At 54.1% G+C, this 20,575-nt stretch overlaps 1 protein-coding gene across 4 annotated transcripts in view; it reads left to right on the forward strand.

Moving 5' to 3' along the window:
- Positions 1 to 995: 995 nt before the first annotated feature.
- Ttc7b (tetratricopeptide repeat domain 7B) overlaps positions 996 to 20,575 on the forward strand; it is a 235,446-nt gene continuing 215,866 nt past the window's right edge. Inside the window, exon 1 of one of the 4 annotated variants that reach the window (XM_071607605.1) lies at positions 996 to 1,072. Coding sequence is in view for 3 of the 4 variants with exons in the window: in XM_071607604.1 (XP_071463705.1) it covers positions 1,626 to 1,746 (121 nt within the window). In the remaining variant the exon portion in view is untranslated. Of the gene's footprint in view, positions 1,073 to 1,549; positions 1,747 to 20,575 lie in introns of those variants that run through there. The other 3 variants (XM_071607604.1, XM_071607606.1, XM_071607607.1) reach the window with 3 other exon arrangements.

Genomic DNA, 20,575 nt, shown 5'->3' on the forward strand with positions numbered 1-20,575 from the left:
ATGACCTCAGGCCTCCTCAGGCATGGAGGTGACAGCTTCATCCTCAGATACAGTGTTCAGAGTCCAATACCTTCACTTCCCCCGTCCAACCAGCACCATCTGTCTCCTGACCTGCTAGCAGTATTCTCAATACTGCAACCACAGTACTGCTCCTGTAAGGCAGGTCACAATGCTCTTCTGTTAAATGCCCTGTCTGGATGCCCCACCTTTTCACCAGGGTAAAAGCCACAATCTCTACAACAAAGCCCATAGGGCACAGATGAACTGCAACTCCTACCCCCACCTCTGAGCTCATCAGCAGCTTCCCTCCCTCTCCTCCTCTTCTCTCTACTCCAGCCTCTCTGGCCTCTGCTGTTTCTCCAGCCCACCAAACATTCTCCAACCCCACGGCCTCTGCACTTGCTGTCCACCCTGCCTGTAACTCCCTTCCCCCACACATGTCCTCATGGCCATATATATCCTCATGGCTCTATCAAGACTTTGCCAACTATCAGTGTGATGAGGCCATCTCTGACCATCCCATTTAAAAATCACAGCTCCCACCCACTCACTCTGTATCCTCCGCTGGATACCATTTATTAACCTTTTGCTTATTTCCATTTATTTATCGTAGGTGCTGGGGCTAGAACCCAGGGCCCTTCACTTGCTAGGCAGGCGCTCTGCCACTAAGCTGCAGCCTCAACTCTCCGTTTTGACCTTCTAATTTACTACTTTGTTCTGCTCAATTCTTCATGCCTCTGATGAAATGGAAGTTCCACTCTGGCAGGCTGTGTCTCCCTCACCTAAAACAGTGGATGACCACCCTGTAATCATGGGATGAATACACAGCGGAGCCAGCTGCCCCTGGCTCTCGGACTACAGGGGCCACGACGAGGAAAGCCCACTGGTGGCCGCGGTCTCCTCGCAGGGCAGGGGAGCTGGCTCCTGGCTGGGCTCAGACACTATGGAACCTCTGGCAGGTGCAGATGGAGGAGTCTCCGCCCACCTCTGGCCGGATGGCGGCTCAGGCAGCCAGGGCAGCGGGGAGCCTAATAAAGGGCACTGGCCAGCGCGGGCGCAGAGGGGCTCCCAGGTAACCCGAGATGGCCACACAGGCTCGGGCAGGCCTCCCCTCGCACCCGCTGGGGCCGGGCCCCGGGCGCCCCAGGGCTGCCGGGCTGTGACCTTCCCGGGTCGCCGCCCGCGCGCGGCCCTGTCCGGGGCCGCCGGCCTCTCCGTGCGGCTCTCGACCCTCTCCGTGCCCGGTGTCCGGCCCCGGGCGCCCAACCCGCGCCTCCCGCCCCCGGGCCCGCTGCTGTGCGCGGCCCCTCACGCGCTCGCCGGCCGCCGGGCCTCGGGCCCACTCCCGCCCTTCCTCACGCCCCGGCCCGCGCGACCCCGGCCCGCGCTGCGGCTCCGGCCCTGGCCGGCAGGGGCCGCTCCTCGCGGCGCCCGGGGCCCCGCCGCGCCCGCCGCCGCCGCCCGCCTCCCCGCCCCTTCCCCGGCCGGCGCTCCCGTTACGCCGCGGAGCCGGGAGCCGGAGCCCGAGCCCGCGGCGGCAGCGGGCGGCGGCGAGGGGGCGCCCGGCGGCGGCGGGCCTGCGGGGCCTGCGGGGCCTGCGGGCGGCGGGGCCCGGCCAGGCCGCGATGGCGACCAAGAAGGCGGGCTCGCGGCTGGAGACGGAGATCGAGCGCTGCCGCTCCGAGTGCCAGTGGGAGCGGATCCCTGAGCTCGTCAAGCAGCTGTCGGCCAAGCTCATCGCCAACGGTACGCGCGGGCGCGCCGCCGGGGCTGCGGGGGGCGCCGCGGCCTCCGCTGGGCCGGGCCGGGCCCCCCGGCGCCGCGGGCGCGGGGCGCGGCCGGGCCGCCGGCGCAGGCCCGGGGGACGTGCGCGGGGCCGGGTCCCCGGGGAGCCCGGCCCCCGGGGTCGCGCGGGGTGGGGCGGGGGGTTGTGCCCGCGCCCGGAGTTGGGCGCGCAGGGCGGGCGTCCGCGCAGTCAGGGCGCAGCGGCTCCGGAGTCGGCCGGTGTCGGGACCCGGGGGGCCACGCCGGCCTTGGCTGTTAGAAGTTAGAGGTGATGCGGGGGCGCAGCCTCAGGACACAGAGTGAGCGGTTGGCGGGCGACCAGAGTGTGTGTATGGTGTGTGTTTGGTGTCCTGAGAACCCGGGGTTGTAAACATATGGTGTTCCAGGGCCCCAGGTGGAAGCTCAGACTTGGAGCATATGGGGGTGGTGGTGACAGGTTGGGGTGTGTGTCCTGGGGTTCAGAGGAGCACATCAAGGATGCAGACCTGGAGAGGTCAGGTTGGGATGTAGTATAGGAATATGGGGGAAGTAGAGTCCCAGGAATCTGGAGGGAGAACATTATCTAGAGAGGTGAGAACGTTGGGAAATGGAGTTGGGTGGGTGAGGGGCTTGGTGCCTAGAAGAGCAGGGGACTCGAGTAGGAGCCTGGTGCCTGGAGTTGGTCCATGACCCCGTTGACTGAATTGGTTCTTCCAACTAATCGAATCAAAATTGCAGCCAAAATCCCATTCCAGAGCACAGCTCCACGTGGCCTTATTTGTTTTGGAAGCAAGTATGGTTAATATTTGCTTGTCTTTTAGTACCCGCCAAAACCACAGGCACCAGTAGACTGACGAGAGGGCAGAGGTTCTGTCCTACTTCATCTCTGGCTTCCCAAAGCTGCTGGATGCATGTGGCTGAACAAAAGCATGAAAGTGAATGAATGAATGAATGATGGTCATCCAGGAAAGGATATCAGCACCATTTTCAACCTTCTACCCTCAAACTACCCAGAAATGGACAGTGATGTCACATTTCCTCTTCAAGGACGGGTTGTGTTGGTCATTTATGGTATTAGTGCCTCGAAATAAGAACTTGGGTTTGGACACTCTCAATTTCGGCACCTTGCTTTGGGCAGGTGTGTTCTGAGTAGATGAAGGGGATGTGATGGCGCCAGGTGTGGAAGAAGCCCAGATCCCACCTGGACTCCGCTTGGTGAGAAACGCTGACTCTTCTCAGTGATGTGGGCATTCCAGGGAACTCTTCCTCCAGCGTGCAGTCCCCAGAGCCTCAAAGGCAGTTTGACCTTGCCTTCCTTGTTAGGTTCACTGGCTTGTCCTCCCCGGTCTCCTCTCCTGTTTTTTCCTCCCAATCCACTTGTTTCCTGGTCTTTTTGCTCATTCATTCAACCAATACACGCATGCCCAGCCTGTGCCAGTCACAGACCGTGGGGAACAGCGCTGACCAAGCCCTGCCTCCATATGCTGGCTGTCCTTCGGGGAATCAGCTCATATGGGAGTAAATAAGTGAAGTAGCTTCAGGTAGTGAGAAGTGGCTTAAAGAAACAGGCAAGTTAACATGATTGAGAGCAAGGAGTGGGAGCAGAGACAGGCACTCAAACCATGGTGGGCCCTGGAATGACAGTGGAGGGGTTTTTGGTGGCAGGAGCTTGTTTTACTCACCTTCACATCCCCTGCTGGGCTGGGCTCCCTTTCTAGAGCTTGGCTCATGAGTAGCACTTGGGGTGGGGTGGGGTGAGCAGCAGGTGGTTCAGGGGTTTTGTGCAGGTTCAGTTGTGGGAAACTCATGGGAGACAGATTTTTGTCATAGAGACTCACATAGTGAGCAGTAGCCACTGATGATAAAAGATCCTCAAGACTTAAGGAGATCAAAGAGATTGCTCAGGAAGATTAAAATAATAATAAAGCAACAAAAACGATGAATTGCAAACAGGGATATTGTGGTCTCCTTTAGACTTCAGGTGCTGAGGGTGGCTGACACACCTTCCTTTGGCTCTGGGGTTCCCTTGGGCTGGTGTTGGCATTACTTCCAGCCCCAGGCCCCCTGGCTTTTCCTTAGACCCCTTTAGGTGTGGTGGCACAAGTTCTGAGCAAACTTGTCAGAATCCTTAAGTTAAAGCAATTGCTACTCAGAATGAGGAAAGCAAGTTAATGTCCTGTTTCTTGAACTAAGACAGTTACCTTGAGGGCAGCGACAGGCAGAAAGGAGCTCAGTCTTTGGACCCAGCCAGCCTGGGCCTGAGCCCTGGCCCTGTTGCTACTTGACACTGTGACCTTGCTCAAATCACCACCTACTGGAGCCTCAGTTTTCATATTTTAGAATGGGGATTAACAGATTTACCTTGTGGGATTACCAAGATTAAAGCCAGTGTTTCTCCCAGGCTAGTGAGGCCTGGCAGGCAGGACATTCGTCCATTCATGCATTTGTTCCACCAATATTGTGCACCTGCTGTGGGCTTGCCACCGTTTAGGCACTGGAGACGCACCAGGGAGCAAAACAGATAAAGAAGACAGAACCCATCCTTCAGGAGGCCCATTTCTCGGAGGGAAGGGCAGGGGTTCAGATAAGGAATAGGGTGCTTTTGTGTGTTGGGTGCCTGGTGTGGTGAATGCAGTCAGAAGAATAAAGCGGGGACAGGAAAAGGTGCTTTGGGAGTAGGGTAGGGTGGGGCACAGGGACAACTAGTTAAATAGTAAACTAGGGTTCACCAGGGTGGCTCCGAACTAACAGCACCACGGAGAAGGCAGCACCCCAGGCAAGACCAGAGGAGCTGTGCATTCCAGGGAGGGGCCTGTGGCCATGGTCAAGGCTCTGGCTCCTCTGAGGGTGGTGGGCACCGCAGGAGCACCAGCTCATTCCTGGGCGCCTCCTGACTCCACAGCTCTGGCTCCTCTGGGGAGGCGCTCGGGAGCCCCTTTGCATCAGGGACTCCAAGCAGTGGACACTTGCAGACTGAGCTGCTCCAGCCCAACTGACTCGAGATAAACTGGTTCAGACATTTTGCCAAGAGGTGAATAAGGGAGAAAAGAGCAAATGCCAAGTTGGAAACAGAACCCAGAAAATCTGTTTTCGGCCTCATTCCCCACCCTAGTCACCATTTATTCCTTCTATTTTAGAAACCCAACATTTTGTGGGAGCTGGCTCTGAGCCAGGCCCTGGTGAGTCCCTGTGAGACAGCGGGGGTGGGGGGGGGGAGGTGGCAGGAGCTTCTACCAGGTCTAGGCTCTGGCTACTTGAAGTGTGGACCCGCCACGTGGGCGTCACCTGGAACATGTGAGGAATGCAGACTCTCAGCCCTTCCCCCTGACTGGAAGTCAGAATCCACCCCGTGGCCAGGTGTCCACAGGCTCTGAGGGCACAAAGAAGCCTGCAGTGCTGTGGCTGGAGACGAGGAGGAACCCAGGGGTCCAGGGGTGAAGATGGAGAACCATTCTTGGCTTCTGTTTGACTAACAGGAAGTCCTGGTTTCTGGAAGGACAGTCTAGCTGCCCTCTCTCCCCAGAATGTCATCTCCAGCCCCAATGGTGAATTCACTGCTGTGCATGAAGTGTGGTGATTTGACGTCTGAGCTAGACTCTCCTGTAGCTGACTGGGTGACCTCAGGCCAGTTGCTTCACCTCTCTGAGCCTGCCTTTCCCATCAGTAAAACAGGGTGGCTGTGAGGATTCAGCGGGTTGATCCCTGGAGACCTTGGGACGTGGTAAATTGTTGTTCATTCTCTCAGCAGCTCCACGTAACCCTGGGCAAGGCAGGCCAACTCCTGGTCCTTACCTGGCTGGGAAAAAAGAGCAGGGGAACTAGAGATGAGACGCCCGAGCTTCGGCCTGCTCAGGACTCCCAGGTGGTTCAGGGGTGGCAACCTGTGTGGAGGCCCGGCCAGGCCCCCTGACAGCCCTTCCTCTTCTGCCCCCGTGGTGGCTTCTCTCTTTGCCAGCCTGGTAATCTTCTTAAGCAAGCTGTTACTCAGCTCACTTAGAACACTCAGGCCCCAAATAGTGGTTTTTCCTTGAAGGGATCATTGCTGTCTGATTCCTTGAGATTTTGAAACATTTTGATTACTTCTTGGTGATATGTAGGCAAGGAAATGATGCTTCTTCTGGGCCAAAGTTTGGCTACAAAATGTCTTTAGGATGAAGTGGGGTGAAGCTCTTTGTGTGCGATGGGATTCCTGCTGTTTGGAGGCAGGGTGGGGAGGGCGTCTGGCTCCCCTTCTGGACAGGGTCCCCCTCCTGCCTTCTCAGCCTTCTCAAAGAGGGGAAGGGTTCCGTGTGCCCAAGGGGCTTCTTCGAAAACAAGGCTGAGATTTAACTGAGTCTCTGAGGTGGCCTTGATGTTTAGGAGTGGCTTCTTGGGACACTTCTGGGGCACAACAAAGCCCTGGGAGTCAGACTGCACTCAGAAGGGGCAGAGGGACAACAGTGAGACCTCTGGTGATTCTTCATCTGAGCCTTCTCAGGCCAGCGTCCTGCTTTCAAATACTCTGACCTGTTGTCCTTTGAAGGACACATCTTTGTGGCAACCATATATCCTTACTTTTGGATTGATGGCCCTGATCTAGGCCGTGGAGCCCATGGTCACAGTAGTCAGGGCAGAAGGACCTTGACTTCTGGGGCCTGGACACTGGGGCTGGGCCTGCCCAGCTCTTCCCTGGCCTTGTGCTTGGAGGAGGAGGGTGCCTGGCATTCCCGTGCTTGGCCCCTCACCTGGGTGCACTGCCCCTCTCCCCGCTCATCCCTTGGCCAGCGTGGCCTTCTGGACCCTCCTGCACCCCTTGTTTGTCTTTATGCCCTTGCTCACACTGTTTGGCTCTGAAATTCTCTCTGTCAATGAAAAACCTACCCATCTGTCATGGTCTGGCTCAAGTTCTTCCAGTTATTCTTCCTTCACAGAAAAGGCAGTTTGCTTCGGGGAAGACCACCGTACCGTGCTAGGACCAGGCAAGACCTGAGCCATCACGGCGTGCAGCAGTTCTGAAGCTGTGCTGTCGGGGCCCGTCTGGGAACAGCATTAGCAGCCATCAGGCCTCACCCACTGGAGCAGCTGCACTTCTCTCTCCCCCTCCTCTCCTCTCTTTCTTTCCCTCCCTTCCTTTCATCTTGCTGTGTTGCCCAGGCTGGTGTTGAACTCCTGGGCTCAAGGGATCCTGTCATCTCAGCCTCCTAGATGGACACAGGCCTGCGCCACCATACCTGCTTGCAGTAACGTTTTCCTCTAAGGTTTCCTTTGAAGAAATGGAATATAAACAAAAAACCCCTTAAATCCACTGATCTACTCCATCTTCCTACAGATGAGAAAACAGGCCCAGAGAGGGAGACAGCTTCCTTAAAGCCACTGTCCAGCGAGTGGCAGAAGCAGGCAGAGTGGGTGAGAGCGCCAGCTCCTGAGTCAAGGTGTTCTGCTGCTTCCTGAGGGAAAGCCCCATTTGTAAAGTAGTGACACACACCCAGAGTCCTTTTTCTGAATCCTTTGGGCCAGGTGTGTTTCAGAATGCAGAATTTTTTAAGAATATGGAACATATTCTAGACACCGAGTGATGTTCTCAGTGGGCCCTGGGGCAGCACTTCATAATAAAACACGTCAGTATTTCTGCATCAAAACCTACGAGTTGTCATTGAAAAAGGGATAAAGACACTATAAACAGCCTCATGTCAGTTCATTTGAGGTTTTGGTGAGTGAATAACAACAAAATCACCTTTTGACTTTTAGAGTTCTGAAATTTCAGAAAATATTGATCAGGTATTGTGAACCAGTCACGATAGTGACAGATTGTATGGTGGTCATAAGAACCAAATGAAGGAAAACCCAAAATATCTGGGAGTACTTAGCACAGCGTCTTGGGTGCCCGAGGGTCTTCTTTGGAAACAAGGCTAAGATTTAACTGAGAGTCTATAGTGTGGGAGTAAGAGTTAGCCTTTCTGGGAACTGGCTGTTATCTGCTGGAGGTGGTGATAGGTACTGTTGTCTCCTATCCTCCAATTCAGGTTTCTTTTTCCTGAACCCCTCTCTTGGTGTGTGTCTTTTCTCCTTACCAGACAGCCAGCCTCAAGAGGGCTGAGGGCCGCAGTTCTACTTTATGGTCCTAAATCATGGTGTTGGGCCACCGCACATTCCTGGTGTGCTTGTTGACTTAGTCACAGCCTTTCATGAGCCAGGGCCTCTGAGCAAATGGAACAGGCCTAAGGAAAAAAGGTCAAGGGTCTTTTTCAATGGGAGTGAAGGCTGCATCATTAGTGATAATATGTCCTAGAAGAGTAGCACCCTGCTGGGACTGGGGTTTGCCTGGGGCTGGTGGGATCATGAGTTGTGGCCATCAGAGGCTCCCTGGTTGCCAGTTCAGCATTCTCCACATCCACCCATTTTCTTCCTTTCTGAATGAGCCCCTTATTTGTTTAGGGGCCGCCCTTTGGTGTACCATGTTCTTAACTGGGTGGGCTCTGGCCCCAGTAATTCTACTTGCTTACCTGTGATTGATTGAGGTATGAGCATGTGAATTGGTTCTGGCCAATGGGACATCACCAGGCATTTGCTTGATGGAGATACTTCGGGAAAAGTTTTTTTTTTTTTTTTTCCTGCTAAAGAGCCACTTACTTGTTTAAAACAGAGCAAATGGCTCTCTTCTTGACCTGAATATCATTGTTTGTATCTTTGAGACCTGGGGTTGCCACTGTCTCGTGTCCCTGAGCATGCTTGGGCCAAGAATGAGGTGACCCACAGAGGGTGGCAGCACAGAGAGACAAGAGGAACATGGTCCCCCTGCCTGGAGCATCCCTTCTCTGGTCTTCCTGCTGTGGGAGATAATGCATTCCTTCACCGAGAGCACCTGGAAGTGGCGTGTGGTGCTCACATGCTGTAGGCCCACCCCCTCCCTTCCCTGGAACCTCTACTGCCTGACCAGCTTGGCCCTGGGTGCTTGGGAATGGCTGTTGCTCCTGATTCCCACTGGCCTCACATGGGTGGCTTTATACCCCTGTGGGTGACCTCATGCTTGGCAGATGGTGGAGGGTTGCTGGCCTTTGACATGTGTGAGAGCCACTGTTCCCATCTGAGAAGGCCATGAAGAGAGGAGTGTTTTTCTGAGACTTCTCAATCGTCCCCATCAGTCACCAAGACAAGGATGTTTGGCAGGTAGGCTAGGTGGCTGCCATATAAAATATGAAGGACAGCTACAAGCTGCAGGAAACCTAATGGAGTGGCAGCAGCCCCTGCCACCCTTGGGATTTTTTGCTGCTCATCCAACTTGTGACGGTGGACATGCCAGAACTATGCAGAGTGGACCCTATTTGGTTCTCAGAGGCCCCTCAGACCTGGAGCCAGGATCCTCATCCATTTGCCCTCCAAGTGACCTTGTGGGCACCACTTGATCCTCTGAAGCTTTAGTTCTCTCAACTTCCCAGTGTGAAACAGTGCCAGTAGGGGAGAAGAATGCAATCATTCTTCTCTCATGTACCAGATTTGGGGCATTGACTTTTACATAGACCCCATGTAATTGAGGTCAGAGATTGCAATTCTCATTCAGGGGTAAGTAGACTGAGGCCTGGCGACGTCAATTAAGCTGGGTTCTATCCCACTTCTGAAAGTTGCTTTATTCTATTGCATTAATGTTTTCTAAACTGGTCATGTCAAAACATCACTGAGAGAATCCATATTGCAAAGCCCCACTCCCAGAGATCTTGACCTAGCAGGCCAGAGGGCTGTGTTCTTAAAAAGCCCACAGGTGATCTGAAGGCTGCTAGGCTGTGACACTCAGAGAAGTACTGGACTGAGGGAATCTGGGCATTATAGAGTTCTAGACATCTGCTCTGGGTGGGGTGATCCTCTTGGCCCAACATAGGTCTGGAGTCCGAATATTCAGACTGTGCCTCACTCAGGAGGTTTGAGTGGGCAGTGTGGAGCCCCTGCTCTGAATCACAGGGTTAGTGTTTAATGAGTACCACTACATTCTGTGTGTGGGCATAGACCAGGTGTCAGGGGGCATCAGGAGAAAAAGAGTGAGTGGGTCCCTAGCCAGGGAGGGCTTGCTGGTCAGGACGGTCATGCGACCTTCCGGCAGCAGCTCCAATTGCCAGGCCCGACCCCAGCTTCTACTTCAGGAGGTCTTGGTGGGTTGGTCAGGAAGCAGGAGTGTCAGCCAGCACTCTAGGTCGTTGTGGTGTGGGGTATCCCAGGAACAGTCCTTAGAGATGACTGTCCAAGTGCTGAGACAGCACGTGACCCTGCAGTCTGAGAAGGACAATGACAGTGTCACAAGACACACAGGATGCAGCTGGGTTCCTGAAGGGCTGAGACCAGGGTGGGCTTGTGCAGCAATGGGTAAGGCCTGGTAGAGTGCCAGGGAGGGCCTTGGGCAGGGTGGTAGTGTTGGGGTTTAGCACTGAAAGTCTTTTTTTTTTAATAAGTATTTTTTAGTTGTAGTTGGACACAATACCTTTTATTTATATATTTATTTTTATGTGGTGCTGAGGACGGAACCCAGGGCCTTGCAAGTGCTGGGCAAGCACTCTACTGCTGAGCCACAACCCCAGCCCCAGCACTGAAAGTCTTGAGTCCCAGGAACCCCCTCAGTCTGGGCAAGTGGGATGGCAGATCATCCCATCAGTGGATGGAGGTATTTAGCAAGGGGGCCAGAACCTGGTGCCAGAGAAAGCAGTGGTATGCCCTGCCAGTCCTGGGTTCAGATCCCGCCCTGGGTGAGTTCCTCAGCCGCTGAGCCCCACTCTTCCTGCGCAGGCTGCTGGAGGAGTGAACGAGACACTGTAGTTTCTGGCACTGGCAGCATCTGGAAGCCGCTTGGCCAAGTCAGGAGTGTCGTGTGTGGAGGGAGGGTGGAAGGACCCAGATGCTCAGTCCATGCAGGGGATCAAGGGTGCAGAAGGAGAGTGACAGGGACAGCAATGACAGTGAATGCAACAAGACGTGCAGCAGGGGCTTCCTGTGCCCGACTGTGACTGAGGCCCGAAGCTGAAGGTAGACATGCTAACCGGGTCACAGAACTAGGGCTTCAACCCACATGTGACAGACTCCACAGCCCTCCTCTTCCATGCATCTGCTCAGTGCTTTGGTGGGTCTGGCGCAGGGTGCTGGGGTGCTGTTTGTTATTGGAGTCAGGGGCGAGTGTGACTGCCTTTGGCCCCGTGAGGGCCAGGCCTTTTTGCCACTTTTGCTCATTGCTGTGTCCCAAGCACCAATGACAGTGTCTGGCACGTGGCCAGTGCACAATTGATCATTAAGGGAACAACTTGGCCTCTGCCCTGGAGGAGTTTACTTGGATTCATTTATTTACCAAACACTTGCTGAACATCTACTGTGTGCCAGCCACCATCCCGAGGAGTCGGAATGACCCCAAGACTCACTTTTCTGCTCTGCTAGTACTAGAGGCTTAGCAGAAGGTTGATCAGGTCTGGAATGGGAGAGGAACGAGGGCCATGGAGGCCCAGAGTAGGCAGAGGCCACGTGAGACCTGGCAAGGCTGTTGGTGTCATCTTTAGGGTGACCCTCCTGCCTGGGGCTTTGGGTGAGTCCTGGCTCATGGGTTTCTAATAGAGCTGACTGAGTGCTGTTACCTATCTGCCCTTGCTAAGGCTCTCCTGGAACTGAGGTGGACACTTGCTGGGCGGCCTTTCCCAGGATGTGGTCGGCTGCCCTGCTGTCCCCCTTTGCACATTCAGACTGCTCACCTGTGCTGTGAGGCCTGACTCCCTTGAGGACCTACCCCTCTGGCCCTCACAGGTCAGAAGCCCAATGAGAAGCACTGTTTTCTCTCAAGCTAGTCACCCCCAGGGCAGCCAGTCGGCAAGGTGACCCTGTTGGGGGAGCCAGGCCCAGGACCTGCAGTAAATGCCACTTCCCTTGCTGGCCTGCTGGGTCAAGGGAGTTGAGTTTCCAATGAGTCTTGGGCCCAGAAAAAGTCTTGGGAAGGTGGGTCTCTGAAACCCTCTGCAGCTGGCCCCACACCCTGTGGAGCCTGCCCCCTGCCTCTTCCCGCCACCTCCCAGCTGGGCCACTTCCTGCCTGGAGTCACACTTGGAGAAGTCCTACCTCACTTGGAGGGTTCCTCAGGCCCAGCCCCAATATCATGTACTCCTGACCCTCCTCTGTGGTCTTCCTACCACCTGCAGGACTGGTGTCCACATCCCCCATAGACGGTGTCCTTGAGTGCAGGTCGACACCAGTGGGCGTGTGTGCCTTGTCGCAGGGAGCTGGCTTCCTGAGAAGAAGCCACTTGCAAGCCTCTGGGCTGCCTGACTGCATCCCCTGGCCCTGGAGTCACTTCCTGCCCTCAGAGCTCAGAGGACAGGCCACACTACTCCAGACATGTAACAGGGACTCCATGTGACCTTCCAGCAGAAGAAAAGTGACCTTTTTTTCTCGTGGGGCAGGTTTCTCCAGGAGTGTGTGAGTGAGTAGGTGTGTGGCGACTGTGCTGCGGGAGAGAGAACGCGTGTGGCAGGAGGCTGTGTGTAAGAGTGTGGCCAGCAGGCGCGTCTGTTCTGCCAGCGCAGAGAGGCACTATCTTCTGTCCCCACATTGTGCTCTCCCATCCTGTCCTTCCAGCTTCCGTGTGGACGTGGGGAGGAGGTTTGGCAAGACGCCCGGGCTCTCCCTACCAGGATTTTCTCAGAATCGTTTTTGCCAGCTTCTTTTGGGCTCTTAATCTGTGACTTTTGCCATCTTTGCTTTTCAGTCAAGACTTCCAAGTGCTCAGGCCTCTGAACTGGGTCACGGTTTAAACCTAGAGGGTTGGGGTGGAGGCGGGTGGGCCTGCTGGAGCCCTGAGGTAGGAACTGGAAGGCTCGGGTCACGGCCACACTGTGTGTCAGACGCCCCAGGGGGCTGAGCCTCCTGAGAGCAGGCACTTGGCTGGAGGGGCTGTGTCCATGAGAGGGGAATGTGTATATTGATGGAGTCATTTTGGAAATGCTTATTGAGGACCTACTGCGTGCCCAGCGCTGGCTGTAGAGCCCAAATATGAGAGTGACAGGATGGATGTAAGAGCAAAGGAGACAAGTTACAGGGCTTTCGGCCTTCACTTTGGGGAGGGGCAGCCATTAGAAGGCTTGCGTGCACTCTAAGAACTGGCAGGGATGACTACTCCATGTCCTGTAGTAGTGATGTGTGCCCTTCCCTTCTAATGTACCAGTTGCTGTCCCCGCCCTGGTTTTGCCCACCTGGGCCTGTGCATGCCCGCCCGTGCACCTGCTGACCGTGTGCAGATGATGGCCAGAGCTCAGGGAGAGAGCGCTGCCACTCCTCATCGGCTTGAAGTCGAACTTTCCAAAACTTGCTCTCTCTTCTCCCCCTGAAGGCCACCCTCTGGCTCCTAGCCTGTGACCTTGCCTCATACTTTATTGAGGAAGTAAGAGCAATTAGGAAACTCCTTCACCCCTACTGCTGGTCTGCCAGCTTCCCCTGTCACTGCTTCCGGGCTTCCCTCAGAGGCCACCAGTGCTTCAGCTTACTCAGAGCTTGGGTCCTCTCAGGCCCGTGCCATGTAGTATCCCGCCTCTCTCTGGCCCGGCCCTTGGGCCGCACTGCTCCCTGGTCTGTCCTGATAAAAGCTTCCTTAGTCGCCACTGCAGTGCTCTGAGCCCCGCCTCAGCTCTCTGTTCCCTGTCGTGGCACCTCCCCAGCCCACTGTGGGGCTCCTGTCCCTGCACCCCACAGAGACACCAGTCAAGGTCACCGTCTGGTGTTGCCTCCACATTGCCAAATCTAACGTGGCCTCCTCTTATCTCACCCGGAGTTCCAGCCGCTTTTAGCCCACTTGACCACTCCCTCCTTCCGGACTCGCCTGATCTTGGCTTCTGTAAGAGATGTGCTCTCCTTTCCGTTCCTGCATCTTCCTGCTCAGTCTCTTCCAGATTCCGTGTGGCTTGAGTTCTGTATCTGGAAACCGGTGTCATTGCATAGTGAACTTGGCCAAACAGAGCTCTTGGCTGCCTTTCCCCCCTTTAGTATACAGCGAGCGGTTCCACTGTCCACAGGATTTGTCTTTGCTCTCTCCCTGTTCCTCTTCCGTCATCTGTTAGTTTCCTGTGGCTGCTGTAACAAATTATCCCACATTTACTGGTTTAAAACAATGCAAATGGATTCTTTCATTAGAGTTCTGGCAGCCAGAAGTCAGAATGGGCCTCATTGGACAAAATCAAGTGTCATCAGAGCTGCGTTGCTTCTGGAGGCTCCAGAGATGAACCTGTGTCCCTGCCTAGTCCAGGTTCAAGAGATGGCTGTACATGTCATGGGGCTCATGACCCCTCCCTCCATATTCCCCAGTCTCTCTTCTGTCTCTGTTGTCACATCCATGCCCTCCCTGATGTGGACCCTCTGCTGCCCTCTTCTAAGGACCCAAGGCACACAGGACTATTCAGGAAACTTACTTCAGGATGCTCAGCACTTCTGCAGGTCAAGTGCATATTCACAGGTTCCGGAGATTGGCATGTGGACATCCTTGGGGCCATTATTCTGCCTCCCACATCTCCAGTCCAGTCCATTAGTAAGCCTTGCTTATTTTTCCTCCAAACCATGTCCTGACTCAAGTTTCTCTCTCCCTTCCTGCACTATTTCTTTCCATACCCCTGTCCAAGTTGCTGTCACCTCTCACCTGGCTACTGCAGTAACCTTTTCTGTCCTTGCCTTTGCTCCTTCCACGGCTGTCAAGAGGGAGCGTTCAGCAACTGAAATCAGAGCCTTTCATCTCCTCGCTGTAAGCCCTCAAAGGCCTCCCATGGCGCTCAATGCATGCTGGATCTTCCGCACCGCCCCCTGACCCCCACCCCACCGGCAGCGCTGTCCCTCCACTCCAGCTGCTTGGCCTTCTTACTGTTCCCAGACCACACCAGCTGGGTCCAGCTTGAGGTCTTTTAATGACCCTTCACCCTCCTGGAACCCTCTACCCTCAGGTCTTTGAGTGCCTGACTTTACCTCCTTGTTGCTTAGGTGCCCTCTCCTTGAAGGGTCTCTTCCTGACCTGACCACTGAGTCTGAAGTAGCCACCAAGTCACTTGCTCGTGCACTGCCCTGTTTTAATTCCCTGCAGTCTCGTCCCACTCTGGTCCTTTTCAGGTTTCTCTGTCTTCCCTGTCTGGAGGGTGAGCTGCTGAATGCAGAGACTTTGCCCTGCTCCTTCACAGCTCCAAGTCCTGGTGCCGGCAGTGCTGCTGGTGATGTGTGACCTGTAGGATGCTGTGGGACCCTGGCTAGCCCAGGCCATGAGCTGGGGAAGCTGCTCCAGGTGGACCTGGAGTAGGTCATAGAGGATGCTGAGATTTGGGCAGAGAGGGAGTGAGGCACAGTGTGTCCAGTTTCCCTATGTGACACAGATGGCCATGGCCTCAGGAATATGCTGAGGACCCAGCGTATGTGCATGTGAGATGCTGGTGGCCCAGGAAGAGTGAGAGATGGCTCTCAGGAGTCGCTGTGGATGTGACACTCTTCACTTGACTCTGAGTGATGGTTCAGGTTGGGTGAACCCCTCTGTGGGTAGCCAGTCCAGATGCTTGAGATTCAGGGCACATTGTGTTATAGCTCTTCCCTCTTTTTTAAGTTAACTGATTACTGTTTTGTGTAGATATTGAATGTTCATGAAAATCCAATAATTAAAAAGAGCATAGGGTGTTCCTTGACTTATGATGGGGCCATATCCCAATGAACCCATTTTAAGTTGAAAATATCCTAAGTTAAAAGTGGATTTAATACACCTGACCTACTGAGCATCAGTGCTCAGCCTGCACCTTTAGTATGCTCAGAGCACTTTATCAGCTTACGGTGGGCAAAATCATCTACACAGCTTTTTACAAATATATACATGTGATCATGATGGCATGGCTCATGCTGACAGCCTCTCCAGGGAGCCTGGCACTGCATATGGCTAGCCTGGGAAAAGACACAATTCAAAACCCAAAGTGTGGTGGTTCTCACTGAATGTGTCTCACTTTTGTACTATCGTAAAGTTGGAAAATCATAAATCGAGCCATTGTAAATCTACCTTCCATAGTGTGAAAACTGACCTCCTTCTGCACTGTCTCAGCCACCGACGCAGCCCCTCTTGAGACTTTCATGGCGTTCTTTTCCGAAGTGTTCTGTACTTTCATAAGAAAGTATGTTATTTATTTGTCTTTGTGTATACACAGTAATGACCTAGTGTATACCCTCCTTTGTATCTTGCTTTTCCCCCTCTGTCTTTGAGATTGTTAGCTGTGGCTGTCTGACAAGTCAGCCCCAAACTTAGTGCCCTACAACAACCATCCTGGCCATCTTTCATGATTCTGGGCTCACCAGGGCTCACTCATGCATTGGTGGCCCTCTGGAGGTCAGCATGGTGACCTTGCTGCTCTGGACTGGGTGCTCTCATGTATCTGGAGCCTTGGCTGAGACAACTTCATTCTGCTTCATGTGGCCTTCCATCCTCCAGTGACTCATCCTCAGCTGAGTACAAACGTGTGCTAGCCCAAGTATGTGCTCATGGTGGCCATAGGTAACCAGGGGGAAGAGAAAGCCAGCAAGCCCTTTCTCTAAGCTGGGAGTGTGTGTATCAGAGGCCTATTGGTTCTTCTGGTCACGGCAGCCAAGCCCAGGGTCAGTGCATGAGGCCACATAGCATGTGGACTCAGGATGTGAGAGGACACAGGCCATTTGTGTGGTCAGGCTACCATGGCTTTGTGTTTAATCTGGTGCTTTTGTTTCATGGATGCACTAGTTCAGGGCACATCTGAATTTATTGAACAGGTCCTCTGTCAAGGACCTTGTAAGTGGCTTTCTATTTTTACTGTTATCAGTCAGGTTGCACAAAAATCAGTGTCCCTATACCTGTGAATTTGTGCTCAAGGGTGCATCTATTTATAAGTTCCTGTAATGGGAATTTCTGCTTAGGTGATACAGATGTATGATTTATCATGTAGAAACTGCTAAATTGCCCCTGGAGTCACCCTTGTTGATTAATATTCCTACCAGCACCACACGATCATGCCTGCTTTCCTATCAGCGCTCTTTGGGGGGATGAGGAATCCCTGAAAATGCTGTTAGCTGTGACTTACAAGAAGCCCAATAAGTGAGAAGATCGAATCCCCGTGAGACTTGAGAACTGGAGACCTGGCTGTCTTTGGCATGTGTCCAAGGGGATGCTGGAGAACCATTCTGCTTGAATAGGGCTTTGCTTTGTCCTCTGGGATGACAGCCAAACCAGGAGCCGTTTGAGTAGACTTAAACCTGTCTCTGTTGACATACGAACCCCAGGTGGTTGATATGAAGAACCCCAGGAATAGCCCTCCTGTCCCATCTGATCAAAAGTTGGCATATCAGCTGCTATCCTGCAGGGGAGACTCTGAGAGGAAGGGGCAGTCACTTCAAGGTCACAGGCCATAGCTCCCCTTCCCTGGGGGACCAGGGAATCCAGGCATCCCCATGCATCTAGCTGCGCCATCACAAGGCTCCTGGGGTTGTCTCTTTGGAGCAGAACCAGAGAACCAGTCCCCTGAGGCTAATGCCTCTCCTTGCTGAGGATTTATATTGAATTCATGTCCATCATGGGGAGGCTGGTTCCTGCTGCCTGGCCTAAACTCCCAAGAAATGCAGTGGGAAATGTAAAACCAGTCCCAGGCTTCCCCAGAGCCTGTCCTCACTGTGATTCCCCAAGGATCCTAGCAGGTAGAGCAGGAAGGGGATCCAGAACTGCCTGTCCAGCCCCTGCAGCAAATGGGCCAAGCGGTGTGGCCAGGGTCGCACAGCTGGTTAGGAGGGAAGCCTGGCCACTGCTGAATGCCGATGTCCAGGTGGTTTGTGCCGGGCCTGCTGGAGAGACAACTGGGACCTGCCTGAGTTCACATCCCAGCTCCAGGATGAGCTGCTCTGGAATCTGGCTGCTTTCCCGCTTGTGCCTGGCTCCCTGTCTGTAAGGGGGGGATAAGAAGAGTGTCATCATCCTGGTGTTTTCAGGGCCGTTGGGATCACATAAACAGCTTAGTACACTGCATGGCACCTAGTAAGAGCTTTGTGTGGCTGGGCCGTTAATGAAGGTTGCCAGCGTTCATATCCTCCGATCACACATGGGCCCGCTGAGCACAGGGACTGTGTCTCAGAGCTGTCTGCCCCATAGTGTCTAACATGACCATCCTGGGAAATTGCATGTCCTAAATGAAACAAGGTGTCAGTAATGGTAGTGAATGTCTACTTAGCACCTGCTTCATACTGTAGGTATTGCATATATAATCTTTACTCTAGCCAGACGAGGACACTAAGGCTAGGGACGTCAGGTGTCTTGCCCTGTGCCACATAGCCAGTAAGGGGGTGGGGTGGTGGAATTCAGGCCCCAAGCAGCCTGAGGCCAAAGCTCTTTGCTGTATGTCATGCTGCCTGGGCTTCTCCATTCTGGAAGTCACGCGCCCAGCCTACTTTGCAGGGTGGCAGCTCCACGTGCAGCTGTGGAAGCCCAGCCTGCGCTCCTCTGGGCCTGCTGTGCACGTGTAAGTGAGAGGCCAGAGAAGGCAGATGCCTGGAGTCTGTGTGCACAGAGTTGTGCAAGGTCCCTGATTCTGTGTCGCTTGTGGAAGCTCCTAGGGCTCACCTTGGGTGTCACCTGGCCCTCAGGGGCCTCTTCTGTGTCACCCAGTCCCAATGTTCTGAGACATTATTTTTGAGGTTGTTTCAGGGGAGGGTGGCACAGGAGGGTGAATTTGGTCCCTGTTACTCCATGTTGGTGGGAAACAAAAGTGTCTTTTACCATTTTGATCCTCTTCTATAGTACCTCTAAGTTTTTAGTCCACTGGAATTAATTTTCTCACGTATCCCAGATGCCTCTTTGCCTGCTCAGAGTCCTAGTGTGCAGCGGGTCGTGCTGGCAGAGGCAGCTGCCCAGTGACGCTGGCTCCTTGTTGCCAGTGGATTCTGAACTGGGAGTCCCTGAAGCCCAGCCCATCAGAGCTCACCGTTTGCTGTCCGACCACCAGCACTCTCTGTTTTAGAACTGAGTCTTGCAGCCCCTGAATGACTTCTTTGGCGTGAGCTCATACTGTTTTTAATATCTGCCCTCCTGGTTGGGAGTCTGAGTGGAAGGGAATTCACCTTTTTTGAAGGGGAACAAATAAAACATAATTTGCTTGGGAGATTACATCGGAGCCTAGATTTTTAAAAAATTTTAAAACTGTTTTACAGCCAGTCTGCTGGATTTCAAGCTCAAGCGTAAGCTCAGAGGGTGCAGCTCCTTCTGGACCCTCACCCACCTGGCAAAGGCCCCCGACTGTCTCCCCCCCAGCACTCTAGGGTTTGGCTCTGACAGAGTACTTGAAGTTCCCAAAATGACAAGGCTGTGCCATGCCTCCTAGTTCAGTTGTGTGCCTGGAAGGCCTTTCCCCCACTTTCTACCTTGCAGAGGTGTATCTGGCACGTTCCTGGAGAGAGCTTTGCCTCCTTCTCCCCGTCCAGTATCACACTCAGCTTCCTTAGGCCCCACATCCTATTGAGTGGTCCTGAGAGACGGGGACTGTATGGGACTGTGTCCTAATTCTGAGGAAAACCCCCTTCTCTCAGTGCAAACCCCTCCCCCCCGCCAGGTGTTCCTGCTCCAGCTGGGCTCCCTCCACTTCTTGGCATCGAGACTGGTGCCTTCTCAGAGTCAGGAGATCAGAGAAGTTATGGGTGGTGAATCCTGCAGAGCACTCGGGTAGCAGTCTTTTACTTCTTTGTAACTATGAGATTTTTTGTTTAGGTAAAAAAATTGCACATGTATAACGAAAAAGCAAGGAATAGTACCTAAAGGGTGCGGTCGGGGAGCTGCAGGATTCTGTGTGGGAGCCCAGGGGACTTGGGGCGGTGCTGTCAGACCATCTCACCTGGAAGCCCGTTTCTTCTTCAGGAGATCACTTTACATCAGCTTGGCCTCTTGTAAGGAAAGTCAGAGTAGCAGTGGCTTCAGCAAGACCAGATAGAAGTAATGTTTCGCACATGTGATAATTGACCATTAGCAGACCGGGGCTTGGTGGCAGCTCCTGGGTGTTGGGGACCAAGGCTCTCTGTATCACAGTTTTCTGCCATCCTCAGTAGCTTCCATCCTGTGGGCTAAGAAGGAGTGTCATTGTCCATTAGCCCAGACTCATTGCCAAGGCACAATCCAGAGGAACAACCAGAGGTTGCATGGCTGTGGTCCCCTCTGCTGTGACTCAGTTGCCTGCAGCATCTGTTACCAGAGGCCTGGGAAGCGTAATCTGTAGCCTCTGTACTAGAGGAAGAGGGGGATAGCTGTTCAGGGGTAGCTAGTAGCTGCCACACATGCAGCAGGCCTAACCCTGTCATCAGATTAATCCACTGGTTATGGGGCACTGACTGGGCCAGACATTGTGCTCAGCCCAGCTTCAGAAAGAAACCGCACACGGGTTCTTCCTTCAGCCTCTTCTTCCAGTGTAGAAGGGCAAACAGATCAGCAACACCCAGGCCAGGGTACTCGTGGTTCCCGGGCAGGGGGTGTTCCTTAAGTAGTGGCGAATGGCTCCCAGGATGCTGAGCGTGTGAAGCTGGAGGAGCGGCTGGCTGGTACCTGTTTTCTACACTGAGGGCCCTGGACATCATCCTGAGGTGCAGCCGAGGGGAGGACTGGCCTGTCTCCCCATCCTCACTCCAGCTCCACACTGTAGCCTCGTCCTGGGCTCTTGTTTCTGTCCTGCCTGGGCCTCTGCACCACTGCTTAGGTCGTGCTCTTCCCTGATCCTGGTGTGCCCTTCCCTCCTGCCAGTCCAGGTGCTCCTACCCATAATGGCCCGGCTGAGGGCTATGCTCCACCCTAGCTGTAGCCCTGCCTCTGATAACC

Source organism: Marmota flaviventris, chromosome 2 (genome assembly GCF_047511675.1).
Source record: "Marmota flaviventris isolate mMarFla1 chromosome 2, mMarFla1.hap1, whole genome shotgun sequence".
Lineage (NCBI taxonomy): Eukaryota > Metazoa > Chordata > Mammalia > Rodentia > Sciuridae > Marmota > Marmota flaviventris.